Below are 15,112 nucleotides of genomic sequence, written 5' to 3' on the forward strand. Positions count from 1 at the left end.
CTCTGACAAAATAAATCTCCAATCTTCAGCCGTCCGATGGTTGATCTAATGGGAACACTAACCTGACACGTGCCTACGGTCAACGTCCTGTCCGCATTCCCTGGTCGACAGCTGCCTATGGTAATAACTCTGACCCCTTTCGTATTGACCATTCTACCCCTCTTTGTTTTTCCCCTTTATTTACAAACTAAATTTTAAGGGACATCAGTTTCAAAAATCAAGTGGGGTGGCTCTGGTTTCTGCGCTGCAATGGCATAAGTAAGCCTTTCGGATTCATTGGCTATCGCCATAACCTCGCCAGAATAGTCTCGTAAAATCATTCCGAGCCCTTTGGATCCATCTTCGCAATATGGGTATCTTGAAAAAATTTGGAGAAGCCCTAACTGCACTATTTTGATGGTATTGTCGCAAAAAATAAGCCTTATTGATTATCGGTCCAAGGGTGGTGAAGTTCCTGTTGCTGGAAATAAAACCGATTTCTCGCATACCACAAAGCCTAAGAAAGAACCACAAAATTGTCTAATACTTCAGTATAATGATAGCAAATGAGCTTCCATAACAACGATTGCATAGAATGACTGGAGCTAAAGCTCCAAACTTCCTGAATAATAGGACACTGGAGGAATAGATGACCTGAGGTCTCAAGAGCCCCCACTGCTTGCAGAAATTGCAAGAAGTTTACCTTTATTTGGATTGAAGGGTTATGGTAATAAGGGAAAGTAAGGGATGGTTTTAAGGAATTTTTCACTTGTTTTGGTTGAGAGATAGGGAGGGTTTTGGGGATTAAAAAATCCCCCAAAACCTTCCAATTTCTAACCAATCAATTCTGTGGGTTGGAGAGGATTAAAAGAGTTTTTATTTTTTCATTTCCTATATTACCCATATCAATTTTAAAAAATTTTCAAAATATCTATTTTTACTATAAAATAATAAGTTTCATAAAAATGATAAATTTTTAATTTTATATTTAATTTTATCTTCCAATACTATCCAATCAAATAAAATAAGATTATAAAACCTTCATTTATATTACTTTCCTCTCAAATATAAATAAAATTATTATCTTATCTTACCATACTATATCTTCCTTTACCTTACCTTACCTTACTTTATTTTACTAAATCTCCCTTCACTCCATCCAAACAAACCATACACTTATAAAGATTTCACTGCATATCTAAACATATCGAAAGAAATATCTCACATTAATAAGATATAGTTAATATGAACGGGGTCATATGAGTGATAAAAAAAAGGTCGAGTAAAAATCTCTGCTGAGAGCACTTTACTTTATAATAGGTTTCCCTGACACTAGCAGGCCTAATTCAATAGACTAGGAGATACATGTGATTTACTACAAAAATAAGATATACTTAATAATATTAGAGTATTTTTAAAATGATGAAAATTTAAATTTGAATTTTAATTAAAGAAAAAGAAATATATAATGATTTTTTTAAAAATTTGTGAGTATTTTAAAATTATATTATTTTAAAAATTAAATAAATTATCTATATTACATAAAAAAAATTCATTATCTATAAACATATAATACTTATCTAGTGAAATTTTACTTTGAATTTTAGATCATATTTATTGAATATGTTATATCATAGACAGGATAATCATTTAATGAATAGTATTTAAAATTATTTTCAAAAATTAATAGAGCAATCTTCAATTATATATATAATTTATTTTAAACTTATTTTATACATAGATATTTAAAACCCTTAAATGAATTTCTTAATAAAAAAAAGAATTTAATAACAATAAATGACTAGCAAAGGAAATTCTAACTAAAAATTATACATATAAGAAATTGTCAAGATCTAAATCTCTATACAATATTTTTATATTATATATAATATATGCACTTGATTATTATATTACAAACTTAAGGACTATATATATAACTATTTTTTAATATATAATTTGAATGTTCCCCATAAATTTGGTAGAAATTTGTAATTAGGGTTACAAAGAAGATCAATATAGAGTCAAAAGTAACATAAAATTGTGTGATTGCTTAATTTCAAAAAGTTTCATCTTCCATGTTAGACTTTGCCCTATGTAAATACACCTTGTGATAGTACAGATGTGGTTATTAATTTATTATATTTGTTGAAGTTGGACAGTTCCAGAAATTTAATGACAATATTGCACAGTAATTAATGGAACAAAACTTGATAATTACACTTTTATTTACTGGTAACAAATCAGAGTGTATATATTTTTTTAATTAAAAATTGATATATTATAAAAATAATTATGAGTCTTATTATAAAATATAATCGATTTCATTATAAATATGATTTTTTAATTTTTAATTAATTAAATATATAAAATCTTTTAAAAATTTTAATTGAAATTTAAATTTCATAATTTAAAAAAAAATTATTATTATTAAATGGTAAAATGTTCAATTTAGTCATTATATTTATCGAGAAAGTTTAATTTACTTATTTTTAATTTTTTATATAATTTAACGTGAAAATTTTAATTTAAGTTTAATTTAGTTCAAAAATTAAAATTTATGTGCTAAATTTCTTATTTTTTGATTTAAATAAAAAAATTTAGAAGTTTAATTTCTTAATTTTAGAACTAAATTTCTTAATTTAAGCAAAAATTAAAAGTTTAACTTTTTATTTTCTTTATTTTTAAGTTAAATTGAGTTTAAATTAAAATTTTTGAATTAAATTAGATAAAAAATTAAAAATAAATTAAATTAAACTTTCATAGCATAGCATAGGAGTATAATTGAACTTTAAGATATTATTAAATTAAAATTCATTATTATTAAAATAATATTCAGTTTAATAAAGTAGTTTTAATAGTTTATATTTTGAGTTCAAATTTTAATTAAAATTAATTAAACAAAAATTAAAATAAAATAATATTTTTAAAAAATCTTTACATTAACCTCATATTTTCTTGTTCTATATTAAAAAAAGTCTATCCACGTGTTGAAAATAAAATAAAATTACTAGAAACCTGTGGAGGACTAATTAGATTCGTACAACTGACTAAAGATAAAATGACAAAAATAAAAAATAAAAAAATAAAAAAAATTGCTGGTTTTAGTTATCGGATCAGAAGATCAATGTGAAAGAAAAGGAAAAGAATTTGTTTCTTTCCCACGGTAAATAAGAGAGAAGCAGCCAGAAAAGCAATAGAAATGGAAAACAGCCGCCTCAGTGTCTACGTGTAAGTTTGCATGGAAATGTCAAACAGCGAACTCTGGAGGGTATTTCAGTCATTTCATCCCAAAATAAAATTTAGACAGTGAAAAATAAAACCAAATGCGGTTTTCTCCATCTCCTGTAAGAGAAAAGAGAGCAAAAATTGAATAAGATATCTTAAGACCGCTTTGTCTGAATATTTTTGGTGCTCACAAAGTCAGTCTAATTTTATAATTTAGAGAGAGAATAAATAATAAAAAAACAATTTGTCTTTTTATTTCTTTGCATTCAATTCTTTTCCTTTTCCTTCTCCCATCATTCTTTCTTTTCTTTCTTTCTCTCTCTCTCTCTCTCTCCTCTCTGTGTGCCAGCAAGAGAGATGGTCTTGAAAGAAGCAATAACAAGGCGGTTATGCCATTAATGGGGTTTTCAAGGGTGTTAGGAGGAGGAGTTTTTGAAGAAGAAGAAGAAGAAGAAGAGCAATTGGAAGCTAACCTTATACACAGCTCTTTCATGGCTAGTAATAAAGTCATCAATCACTCAACTCAACTAGAACATCAGCAGCAGCAACAACAACAAAATCACCATCATCATCATCATCAACAAGAGCATCAGATACAAGAGCATCATCAACATCAGCAGATTCCTTATGGAATTATGCAATCATCATCAATATCATCCTCAATTCCTGGTAGCTTCATGTAATTTCTCTACTTCATCAAAAACCCAATTATTTTTTTATCAAATCATCAAAAACCCAATTCGATTCACTTCTTCTTCTTCTTCTCTCGTATAATCATTATTTACAAGTTTAATAATTAATAAGAGGTTTATGATACTGCAAATATCTCTATTCTTTTTGCATATAGAATAAAGATTGATTTTTTTTTTAATTGCTTATGCACTTTTGGTGTCAGCAGAACCAAAGATGCTGGAGCTTATGACTTGGGAGAATTGGATCAAGCTCTTTTTCTATATCTTGATGGACAAGACCCTTCCACTGTTCAAGACCAAAGACGTGAACTCTCCCTCTCTCTCTCTTTCTCTCCAGACTTCATTTTTTGTTTCCTTTCTTCTTCTTCAATTTTGCTTTTGTGTTTCTGTTGGGAGATTCTCTTTGGAAAGGGTTGTTTGGGTCACAGGGAAAGCATGCTAAACAGTTTAAATCTGCAGTACTTTTTCTTTGACCAGATCCTTGCACCTGCAAGAAAGAGAGTGGAAAGATTTCCTTCTTTTCTTCCTCTTCTGTTCTTTTTTTCATTTGAAAAGAAATTCAAACTTCCAAGAACAAATTGAAATGTTTATCATCTTTTTTTTTTTTAATTTATTTTTGGTTTCTTGTTGTTTGGAGCTTGGACCATGACATCTAACAAACCTATCATGAATTCCTCGCTAATTTCTACATGTACTACAAAGGGTACGAATAGGGTATGAGTTTTCTTCACCTTTTCCACTTCGCTTCTTTTCATGGCATAGAGCTACAATCGCATGAGGGATTCCTATCCTTCCACTCACGGCTCATAACTCTCTTGCTTTGTCTTCCCTTCCTTTTTCTTGGGTCCCTGTGACTATAAAGAGAATTAATGGCTTTGAGAATTTGTGTATGTGCAGAGAGTTCTGGAATGAGGCCTCCAACTCTGAACATTTTCCCCTCTCAGCCTATGCACGTAGAACCATCGGTAGCAAAGGTATAATCTAACTAAACCGTTAATAGCTTAATTATATATATATATATATGCTTGTTTTCTTGCCTGTGTTTTGTGATACCTAATTTTATAATAATAATAATAATAATAATAATAATAATAATAATAATCTATAATGGGTTTGTTTGGATTTGGTAGGCTAATACTCCAGGATTAGTTTCTTCAGCGACTAGTGGTTCAAAGAGACCATCAGAGCCGTCCATGGAGTTGGCCAACGCAAGAAATGATGCTGCTGCTGCATCTGGGCCTGAACGAGCTAAAGCTATCAAGGTAGCTGGATTAGGAGTACTCATAGTACTTAAAATATTGTAAAAAGACTATGTAATATTTAAATGGAGAATCACCAAAGTCTATGTTATAGCTTATTGAAAACTGAGATTCTCTTGTTTGCAATTTGTATAATAAAATCTTGATTCTTGTTATGGCAGCGCGAAGGTAACCGTAAAGGTCCAACAACTTCAAGTTCTGAGCAAGAAGGACCCAAGACTCCAGACCCTAAGGTGCCTTGTTGTTTTTGTTCACTTTTTATGATATTATTGAAATTTCTGTAGTTCCTTTTCCGCTTTTGTTCCAATGTTGAACGTTTTACCTTGATATTTCTATGCAGACATTGAGGAGACTTGCTCAGAATAGAGAAGCAGCGAGGAAAAGCAGGCTAAGAAAAAAGGTCGGTCCACTTAATATTATTCCTACTGCTCATTATTGTTATTATTATAAATTTCCAAACAATAGTTTCAACCCATAAAATCATGAGTTCTGCTTCTTTTTCTTATTTCATGATTATAGGCTTACGTTCAGCAGCTAGAGTCAAGTAGAATTAGGCTAACCCAATTGGAACAAGAGCTCCAAAGAGCCAGAGCTCAAGTAAGTTTCTGTTAGCTGATCCCTAATTTAACATGCTTTATGTTGGTAGTTTATATATATATATATATATATATATCAAAAGACCTTCTCAAGATCTCAATTTTTTTTTGTTTAATTAGGGTATTTTCTTTGGTGGTGGAGGAAGTCTTCTAGGTGGAGATCAAGGCCCTCCTGTAGGTATCAGCAACATTAGCTCAGGTATATATTTTTATCTCTCTCTCTCTCTCTCTCTCTCTCTCTCTTGGAAGTAAAATAACGAACCATTGATTTCTGGATTTTCATTTTCGGCTGAGTAGATGCTGCAGTATTCGACATGGAGTATACCAGATGGCTGGAGGAGCACCATCGTCTGACATGTGAGCTTCGAGCAGCAGTGCAGGAACATCTACCTGAAAACGAGCTTAGGCTCTTTGTGGACAACTACTTAGCTCACTATGATGAGGTGATGACCCTCAAAGGGATGGTTGCCAAATCCGACGTCTTCCATCTTGTTTCTGGCATGTGGAAGACTCCCGCTGAGCGTTGCTTCATGTGGATGGGAGGTTTCCGGCCATCCGAGCTCATCAAGGTACTCAAAACCCCATACATCTCATTTCTTTATATATGAATTTGAAAAGGATGTTTTTCCATTACAAGCAGCATATGACATTAACAACATGTGCAACAAGAAAATGACTAATTAAGTGTAAATTAGGTCAAGATAGATATAGCTGATGATCAACAGCAAATATTACAACCAACGAGCTTTAGCATAGAGGTAATAGAGCCGTCTAAGGACTGCAAGGTCGAGCTAATTGAAGTGTAATATAAGCAATGATTAGTATGGTGCACGAAAGGCATATATGCATTTATAGGACGTTATAATTGCATGGTGCAAGTTGTCAGTAGCATTGGAAAAGAGAATAAATAGGCAGCAAGAAAACACACAAAAAGATCAATATCAATGAATGACGAAAGGTACCGTGAAGGTTTCTACTTAAGGGTAGAGTTAGGTGTCAATCCAATAAAGTTCATGTCTGGTAATGGAACTTATGGTTATATTGCGATAGAAAAAGGGTGGACAAGAATTGCACGGTTTCTCTACTCCCTGTCTCCTCCCTCTTTTTTTCTCATTGATGATTACGATGCTCTTGTTTCCATTTTCATCTCTTCTTTTGGTTTCTAGTAAATAACACAACATGGTTTCTTGGAAAATAGTATCTATGAGTCTAGATAAGAATTTTTCTTGAAATAAGTGATTGTCTTGTAGCATAAAAGCTTAGGAATTAGCTAATCTAATGCAGATTTTTAATTATTTGCAGATTATACTGAGCCAAATCGAGCCCTTAACAGAGCAGCAAATCTTAGGGATATATGGATTGCAGCAATCGACGCAGGAGGCTGAAGAAGCTCTGTCACAAGGGCTTGAATCTCTAAATCAATCTCTATCAGATACTATAGCTTCTGATTCATTGAGCTGTCCTCCCAATATGGCTAACTACATGGGCCAAATGGCTGTAGCCATGAACAAGCTATCTACACTTGAAGGTTTTGTTAGACAGGTATGATATATAATGTGTCTCTTTCTCTCTATCTCTTTCACTTCCTAACTCCCAAGCTGCTATATTACTTTTCAATCTGTTCATATAGTGGTCCCCATAGGAACACGAATGTGTTCCTATTTTGGGTTGGGAATACCTGCCCCAAACACAAGAACTACCCCATGTTTCATCCTCATGATGCCTGCCTAGTTGCAAATATATGGTATGGACAAATGAAAATTTTTTTCCTAAATCTAATCTACAGTGAACATAAGACATAATATATATATAATATATGGTGAGATTTATATTTAAAATATTTAAAATTCACGTATTTATATCTTAGATTTATAATAAATTGGATTGACAAGTTTTTTCTTAATAAATATTTCTATTTTTGAGAAAATTTTTAAAATATTTATTGAGTTAAGCATAAAAAGATTGACTATTCTAAATAATAAAAAAATATTTTATATAAATATTTTATATATAACAAATAAATATTGATAATTAATTATAATAAAATTTATTATAATCAATAATTTATTATACGATAATTATCTTTTAAAATTTTTCATAAATAATCATTAAACACTAATTGAGTATTTAACTTAATAATATTGAAGATTGTGTTATTATAAATTTATATTTTAATCAAATTTAATAAAAAAAATCTCATTATTATTACTTTCTAATAATGCCCCTAATTAGGAATAATGGATAGGGTAGTACACAGTGGAAGAGTGGAGGCTAAGATACAAGTTTAGAGTCCATGATGATGGTGATTAGATGGAAATAGTTGACGTGGCAGTCTGACAGAAAGGTGGTCCCACAAATAAACATCTGTCAAGCCCATGTTTCTATGATGTCATGGTCGCAACCGTTTGACCGAAAAATGACAAATGCAGCCCATTCTCCATAACTTCCTTTCTGACTGTTGAATACCCCAACCCAACCCCACCAGGCATTCACTTCTTCACTCCTTAATTACCATTCCTCCGAGTTAACTCACCGTGGTCGCATGATTAGAAGCCTAAAGCTGTATAGGTCTCTAACTTGGTTTGATTTAATAATTAAAAATACATTATTTATTTGATAAGCTTAAATTTGAATTCTGTTCTTTCAATTACTCTATTAAAAAATATATATATAATTCAATGAAATTTTTTTATATAAACTTGATTTACCATATAAAATATATGATAAAATTTATTTATCAAAATATTAGTGTTATATATTTATATTTTGAATATATTATATATTACGTTTAAATAAAAATTTTCTTAATTCAATAATATATTTGGGAAGTTAATTTTCTTTCAAGGAAGAAAACTACATATATTGATATTTAATTTACTTTATTTTTTTTCCCACATTGGCACATTGTCAATGACTAACAAGAAGAAGGTTAATTATAAGATTAATTTCTACACTATATTTTGAAGATGTATTGTAAAGTGGGGCCAAATGTTGGAATAATGATAAAATCCTTTGAAAATTAAGAGCTTTGAGTAGTTAGGAGGGAAAAGATTAGAGTTTAATTAAATATTTTTGGGGTATTTTTAATTTAATTAAAAATAAATTAATTCTAATCATAAACTATTAGTCAACATTTTAGAACTTAAATGCATTGATTTTTAGTCAAGATGATTGTCAATTAGAATTCTAATCAAGAAATCAAAGAAATTATATATATGGCTTGGAAAGTCATATGGTAATTATCATAATAATCACATGTAGACGCTTGTAGATTAATTGAGCACATTTTATTTCATACTAGTTGACTTTAATTATGGTGGTTTAAGAATTTACTGTTTTGGTCTAAATGCATGAAGATCATGATCATCTGGGAAAATTCTTAACATAATCACCTATGGAAACTTAGAACCAGAGAATATAGATTGATTGAAATTGACCCATTATACATATAATTTCCAAATTAATTAATTTCAATTTTCTAACATTACTTTTTATAGTTTTGTCCCTATCAATTATCAAACTTGTGGACATTTAGTGATAGTGACACCCTACCATATGTATATCTAAATAATTATTTACTAAAAAATTTTTCTTCCTTAAACTCATTCTATCATAAATTTAAAATATAAGATATATAGTATAGTTCACCTATTAAATAAATGGATCATATATGATGGATTGGGTTTAAATAAGAATTTCCCTATACTTAAAAATTGTTTAGCTTGATTTGATTCAGTGGCTAAAAGTATGTTACTTACTTGCAGGTGTTAGATTTAAGTTCATACTTCTCTAATATTCTTACTAAATTTTTCTTACTTAAATCTTTTATCATGGGCCTAAAATATAATATGAATAATGAAACTTATCTATTAAATATATGAATCACATATATTTATACCTTAAGTTCATAATAGACCAAATTTAAATAAGAATTTCCACTATCCTTATCCCATTTGACAATTGAGACCCTCAAGCATCATAAAGTCATGGTAGATATGGCAGTTTTTAATCTTAAAAATTGAATAATTCAACCTAATTATTCTGAATGTTGCTCTTAAAGTCAATTAATTCAGTCTAAATTAATGCATACAATAAAATAAAAGTAAAAGTAAATGTTGTAAAGATATGTATATTTTCTTTTTCAGTTAATAAAATAGAATTATTTATTGCATACTTACAGGCAGATAATCTGAGGCACCAAACCCTTCATCGGCTGCATCAGATATTGACCACCCGGCAAGCAGCGAGGTGTTTCCTGGCGATCGCCGAGTACTTCTATCGTCTCCGAGCTCTGAGCTCTCTGTGGTTGGCTCGTCCAAGGCAGGAATAGTAGAAAACCCTAGAAACATTATTAGCCACTTTTATATATCTTTATTTAGTATCTCTCTCTCTCTCTCTCTCTCTCTCTCTCTCAATTATTAAAATATGTCTTCGATATTCCTTTTGCTTACTTTCAACAGAGATGTATAGATCATAGACAAAAGGTAGATTAAGTTAAAAGCAGTAGAACTTTCTCTCCCTTTCTCTTGCATTTCTTCTTGGATTATTAGGAAATTCAGAGAAGCAATGATTTGGCAGCTGTTTTTGACTAGAAATTGAAGGAGCAGTAGAAGAGAAGAAGAAGAAGAAGTAGAAGAAGAGGAAGAAGAAGAAGCAGGTGGTTTAATTGATCAAACTTTGTTTTTTTGTTTGGGTTTGTGAGAATAAAGACAAAAGGGGTTGGTTGAAGAAGCCTAGGTGTAGCTTGTAGATCCATGCATTGCTTCTAATTAGGTCATTTCCTTCTGATCAAACTAACCATTTCCAAGCTTTTCACTTTTCATATTTTTTTTTTGGCCTTTTTCGGGTTAAGTTCTTCACAGTAACTAACTTTGTTAATGGTTTCAATTTAAATTTATTTTAATAAAATCATTACTCTTTTATTTTTTATTCACTAATAATCATTTAAATTAAAATTCGATAAAATTTTTAGTAAGACTCTTATATCACAGGTCTTTTGTGGCTTTAAATTATAAAAAATTTATCTCACTATCAAGTCAGATTTAAAAACAAAACAAGAAAAAAATTATTTGCATTTAGTTTAGAGAAAATAATATTTTTTTCTCTTTATAATCTGCTCACAAATTTTAAATCATACTTCATAAAAATAAAACAACTTCAAGTATCTGTAATTACATATACATACATCTACTCTGATTTTATGTAGTGGTTGAAGATATATAGTTCATCTAAAAAGTTTCAGGTTAGAGTCTCTACTCCCCCTAATCCCCTATTAAAAAAATAAATAATTATATATATGACTCAATTTAATACTTTTATTATCTCTGAGATATTCCAAATGAATAAAAAAAATAAATCTTATAATTGATATATGAGGAGATTAAAGTATAAAATCCCTTTACATTTTGTATTTTTAAAGATAGTGTAGACACTATATTTTGGCTCACATTTTGTATTTTTAAAGATAGTGTAGACACTATATTTTGGCCGACCTCCGAAGTTAAGGAACTTTAAAATCGACTTTATTATCTGCTCTCAACCGATGTCCTTCGATCACAAATGGCTTTTCCAAACTCACCGATTGCTCGACCATGGAACAAACAGATCTCACGCTTAAGTTAATTGTTCTTCGACCTCTTGGTCTTTGTTAGATGAGTTCGAAACAATATCCGGTCTCCGGACCATCCGATCTTGCCTATTGATATTCTTCGATCTATCTGTACAAATATTGCGGAACTTTATTTGGCTAATATTATGATCAGGCTTCTCACTTGAATGCTCCAGATTTTCCTTAAAACAAAGTTAAGGTTGCTATCCGGTTTGATGACGATTTCGATCTTAAGAGTTCAAGTCATTGTCAAGTCTTTGCAATTCTAATGTTCTAAAGTTTTACCCGGTATTTGGTCATGGCTTAGTATGATCTTATGCTTACGTTTAATGTTTTTTCGATCTCTTATACTCTGATTAATAATCACTTTCAAGTTTAATGTTCAAATATGTTTAAACAATTAAGTACTCATATAATTTGGACGCTTTCCAATCTCATCAAGAAATTGAACAAAAATGATTTCCATTCATTTCAAAGTAAAATATATACAAGTCATTCAGCAGGTGGATCACCCCCAGCCTGCTCCCCAGGTGCATCATCCGCCCTTCTCTCTCTCTCTCTCTCCGGCTCCTCGTCACTCTCCTCTTCAGCCTCTGGAATGAGCTGGTTCATCCAGGAGAAGTCCTCCTCAGGATAACGCTTCCTCAGTTTGGCTAGGAGATCATTATAAGCATTCATATATGCCCCAGCCTCTTTCGTTGTGCTTTCCTCTTTCTTGACCTGGAGCTCCTCCTCCTTGGCTTGGAGCTCCTCCTCCTTCGCCCGAAGCTCCTCAGAAAAATGAGCGAGATCGGCAGATCAACTAGCCCGGGAGTCTTCAAGTTCCTGCTCCACCTCCGCTATCCTTTCTTTGTGATGCTTCATCCGATCTTCCATTCTGGTGATATAGTCATTAGTAGAGGAGAGTTGAGCTTGTGCAGCTAAGGCATCCTGGACCGCCTTAAGAATCTCCCTCCTTAAAGCATGGGCTTTCTCTCAGATTACATGTTGATTGGCAATAGCCTCTAAACCCAAGCTTATTGTTTGAGTTAGAATATCATCGATGCTCTCCTCTGCCAATCTGTTCTGATCTTCTTGGAAGTAGATAAAGGCGCCCATGACTTTGGCTAAGCTGGGGTTCCCTCGGGTAGAACGATTCCTTTCTAGTGATTGGATCAGGAGTTGAGCGCCCCGAGAAAGCGTCCTAATAGTAGGACCAGAAGACTCCCCTTCCACATTGGAAGGGATCGGAGGAGGCGGAGGAGGCGGAAGTTCGATCTGCTGAGAAGGAGGAATGACAACCTCTACTGGGATCACGCCTCCCGAGGTCGGGAGGGAGCTCGGTACCTCTACCAGCCTCACGAGGAGTCCGAGTAGCAAGAATGATGGCCTCCTTCATCACCTGCACCTTTCGAAAGACTTCCCTCTTTCACTTGCGGCTTTCCTTAGAAGTGTCGCCATCAGCCATACCTGCACAGGGAAGAAGTTAGTGAGTTCGCTAAGATTCAGAGGCTAGAGATATGAATTGTACCAGGACCGAGGTTAGAGAGCTGAAGCTTGTAGTCTTCATCAGTGATCAGCCGCATTATCCACCACTTCAGTTCGGCCATAACCGCATCTAAACAGGAGAATTTATGGGTGGATGCCTGGGACTTTAACTCTTTCACCATGGCGTCTTCGTCCTTATTTAAGGTGATCTTCTTCGGGATCAAAGTGACCAGGTGTTGCCAACTTCGTGGGATACCCTCAAAGCCATTCGGAATTTTGCTCCTCAATATAAAGAACCGGTTCTTCCAGTTCTTCAGTGAAGAAGGGAGATCGGTGAAGAGCCCGCAGTTCGGCTTTGCCTGAAAGAACCAAAACTCATCATCCTTCCTTCGGGCAAACCTGTGCAGCTCAACAAAGACTTTAGCCATGGGCTTTAGTTTCTTAGCTTGGCAGAGACCCCGGAAGGCTACTAAAGTCTGCCAGGTGTTGCCAACTTCGTGGGATACCCTCAAAGCCATTCGAAATTTTGCTCCTCAATATAAAGAACCGGTTCTTCCAGTTCTTCAGTGAAGAAGGGAGATCGGTGAAGAGCCCACAGTTCGGCTTTGCCTGAAAGAACCAAAACTCATCATCCTTCCTTCGGGCAAGCCTGTGCAGCTCGACAAAGACTTTAGCCGTGGGCTCCAGTTTCTTAGCTCGGCAGAGACCCCGGAAGGCTACTAAAGTCCGCCAGGAGTTTCGATGCACTTGAGCTACCAAGACACGGTGGAATTTTAGGACTGCTTTGTAAAATTTGTCTAAAGGAAAACGGAGTCCGGCCTTCAGCTACTCTTCGTATACCATGATAAGATCGCCTTCATCAAAGAAGTGATTGGCCCACAGATCACCATGGCATTTGATTAGCTCAAAAGAGTCGATCCGCAGATTATACTCTTGGCTTATAGATTGGAGATCAGTTTCTCTCAGAACCGAAGGCAGCTCATCAACTGGCAGGTTTCTCTTCTCAAAGACACTCCTCGCCTCGGTCTGGTGGCCGGACCAGTAACCGGAACGATGGCTGTGTTGGGACGTCCTCTTGGCCCAGTCGCATCGCCTTCTTCCGAGGTCCACGAAATATGGAAGGAAAGCGGGCTTGCAGCTCTCTGAACCTCGGCACTGCTCATTTTAGGAAAAACAAAAGAAATTAACCAAGAAAAGAAATCAAAACCCTTACCGGAGTTTGATTGGCACCTAAAAACTTGAGAAAACGAGAGAAAATGCTGAGATTGCTAGAGAAGCTCTGAAAATTACATAAGGAGACAACTGACTCACCTCTCCCCTTTTTATACCCATATGAGCATTAAATGCTCGCGAAGTCCCAAGCGACGCATTGATTAGTGGAACCTACCGCTTCCTTGACACGTCGCAAGAAGGTTCCAGAAACATAATAAAATCGAATAAATGAGATCAGTTAGACAGGGTCATCGGATTGAGCAAACTTCCAAAACCATGGATCAGCTAATGGCGATTCATTTAGAGATCAGATCGGATACACATATTAGAGATCTGAAAATAACTAACGCAATAATAAGACAAACATTTAAACAAAAAAAAAATTATTTCATTTCCAAAAGATCAGATTACATCATTTGGGCGATCTCTAAAGATCAACACTACATCCTACCTAGCTTAAGACTACTCCGAGGTTCAAAAAGCAGGCCTATGTCAAAGTCTAGTCTTGTGGCTGAATCAAAAGATGTGTTTGATCAGAAAGCCAACCATAAATGTTGGATAGATGTGCAGCTTAGATGGGGTGACTATAACTCTCATGATATTGAGCGGAGCCATCGCCGATGTCATCGACCAGAACCGAGCTGCAGTCGGGACGCCTGATGTGGATGGGAGCCAAATAAACTTTAAGAGGCGGTCACCGACATTAAGATTGAAATTAGTAGTCCTCTTGCCCGAGATCGGTCCATCGATTATACCGGTAAACCAATTCGAGATTAGCACGATCGTCACTTTCGATCTTGATCGGTAAATTAGTCCGGTTCCCTCACTGTCATCAGATAATGTCCTCATGATTCTTCGATCACTAGGGTCATAAATTTTCAGGCGAAGGGTGAAGAAAACAGTAAGAAAAAGATCAAAAGCAGCCACCATAATCAGAATTATTACTAGAAAAGCTAGAATTAGAGAAATTGAGCATTGAAAAACTGAAGGAGGAAAATTGAAGTGTGAAGGGGATTTCCCGTAGGTGCATACGTATAGGGCCTGGGCATTTGTTGCATACAGAAACTGAAGTGG

At 33.8% G+C, this 15,112-nt stretch overlaps 1 protein-coding gene across 1 annotated transcript; it reads left to right on the plus strand.

The window, feature by feature from the left end:
* Positions 1-3,499: 3,499 nt before the first annotated feature.
* Positions 3,500-10,544, plus strand: LOC110648579 (bZIP transcription factor TGA10). Its single transcript, XM_058143780.1, has 11 exons — positions 3,500-3,883; positions 4,103-4,200; positions 4,794-4,870; positions 5,027-5,158; positions 5,317-5,388; positions 5,496-5,555; positions 5,675-5,752; positions 5,872-5,950; positions 6,049-6,320; positions 7,054-7,293; positions 9,932-10,544. The coding sequence occupies exons 1-11, from the start codon at positions 3,594-3,596 to the stop codon at positions 10,079-10,081; spliced, it is 1,548 nt and encodes a 515-aa protein (XP_057999763.1). The 5' UTR covers positions 3,500-3,593; the 3' UTR covers positions 10,082-10,544.
* Positions 10,545-15,112: the final 4,568 nt, after the last annotated feature.

This window comes from Hevea brasiliensis, chromosome 3, assembly GCF_030052815.1.
Source record: "Hevea brasiliensis isolate MT/VB/25A 57/8 chromosome 3, ASM3005281v1, whole genome shotgun sequence".
Classification (NCBI taxonomy): domain Eukaryota; kingdom Viridiplantae; phylum Streptophyta; class Magnoliopsida; order Malpighiales; family Euphorbiaceae; genus Hevea; species Hevea brasiliensis.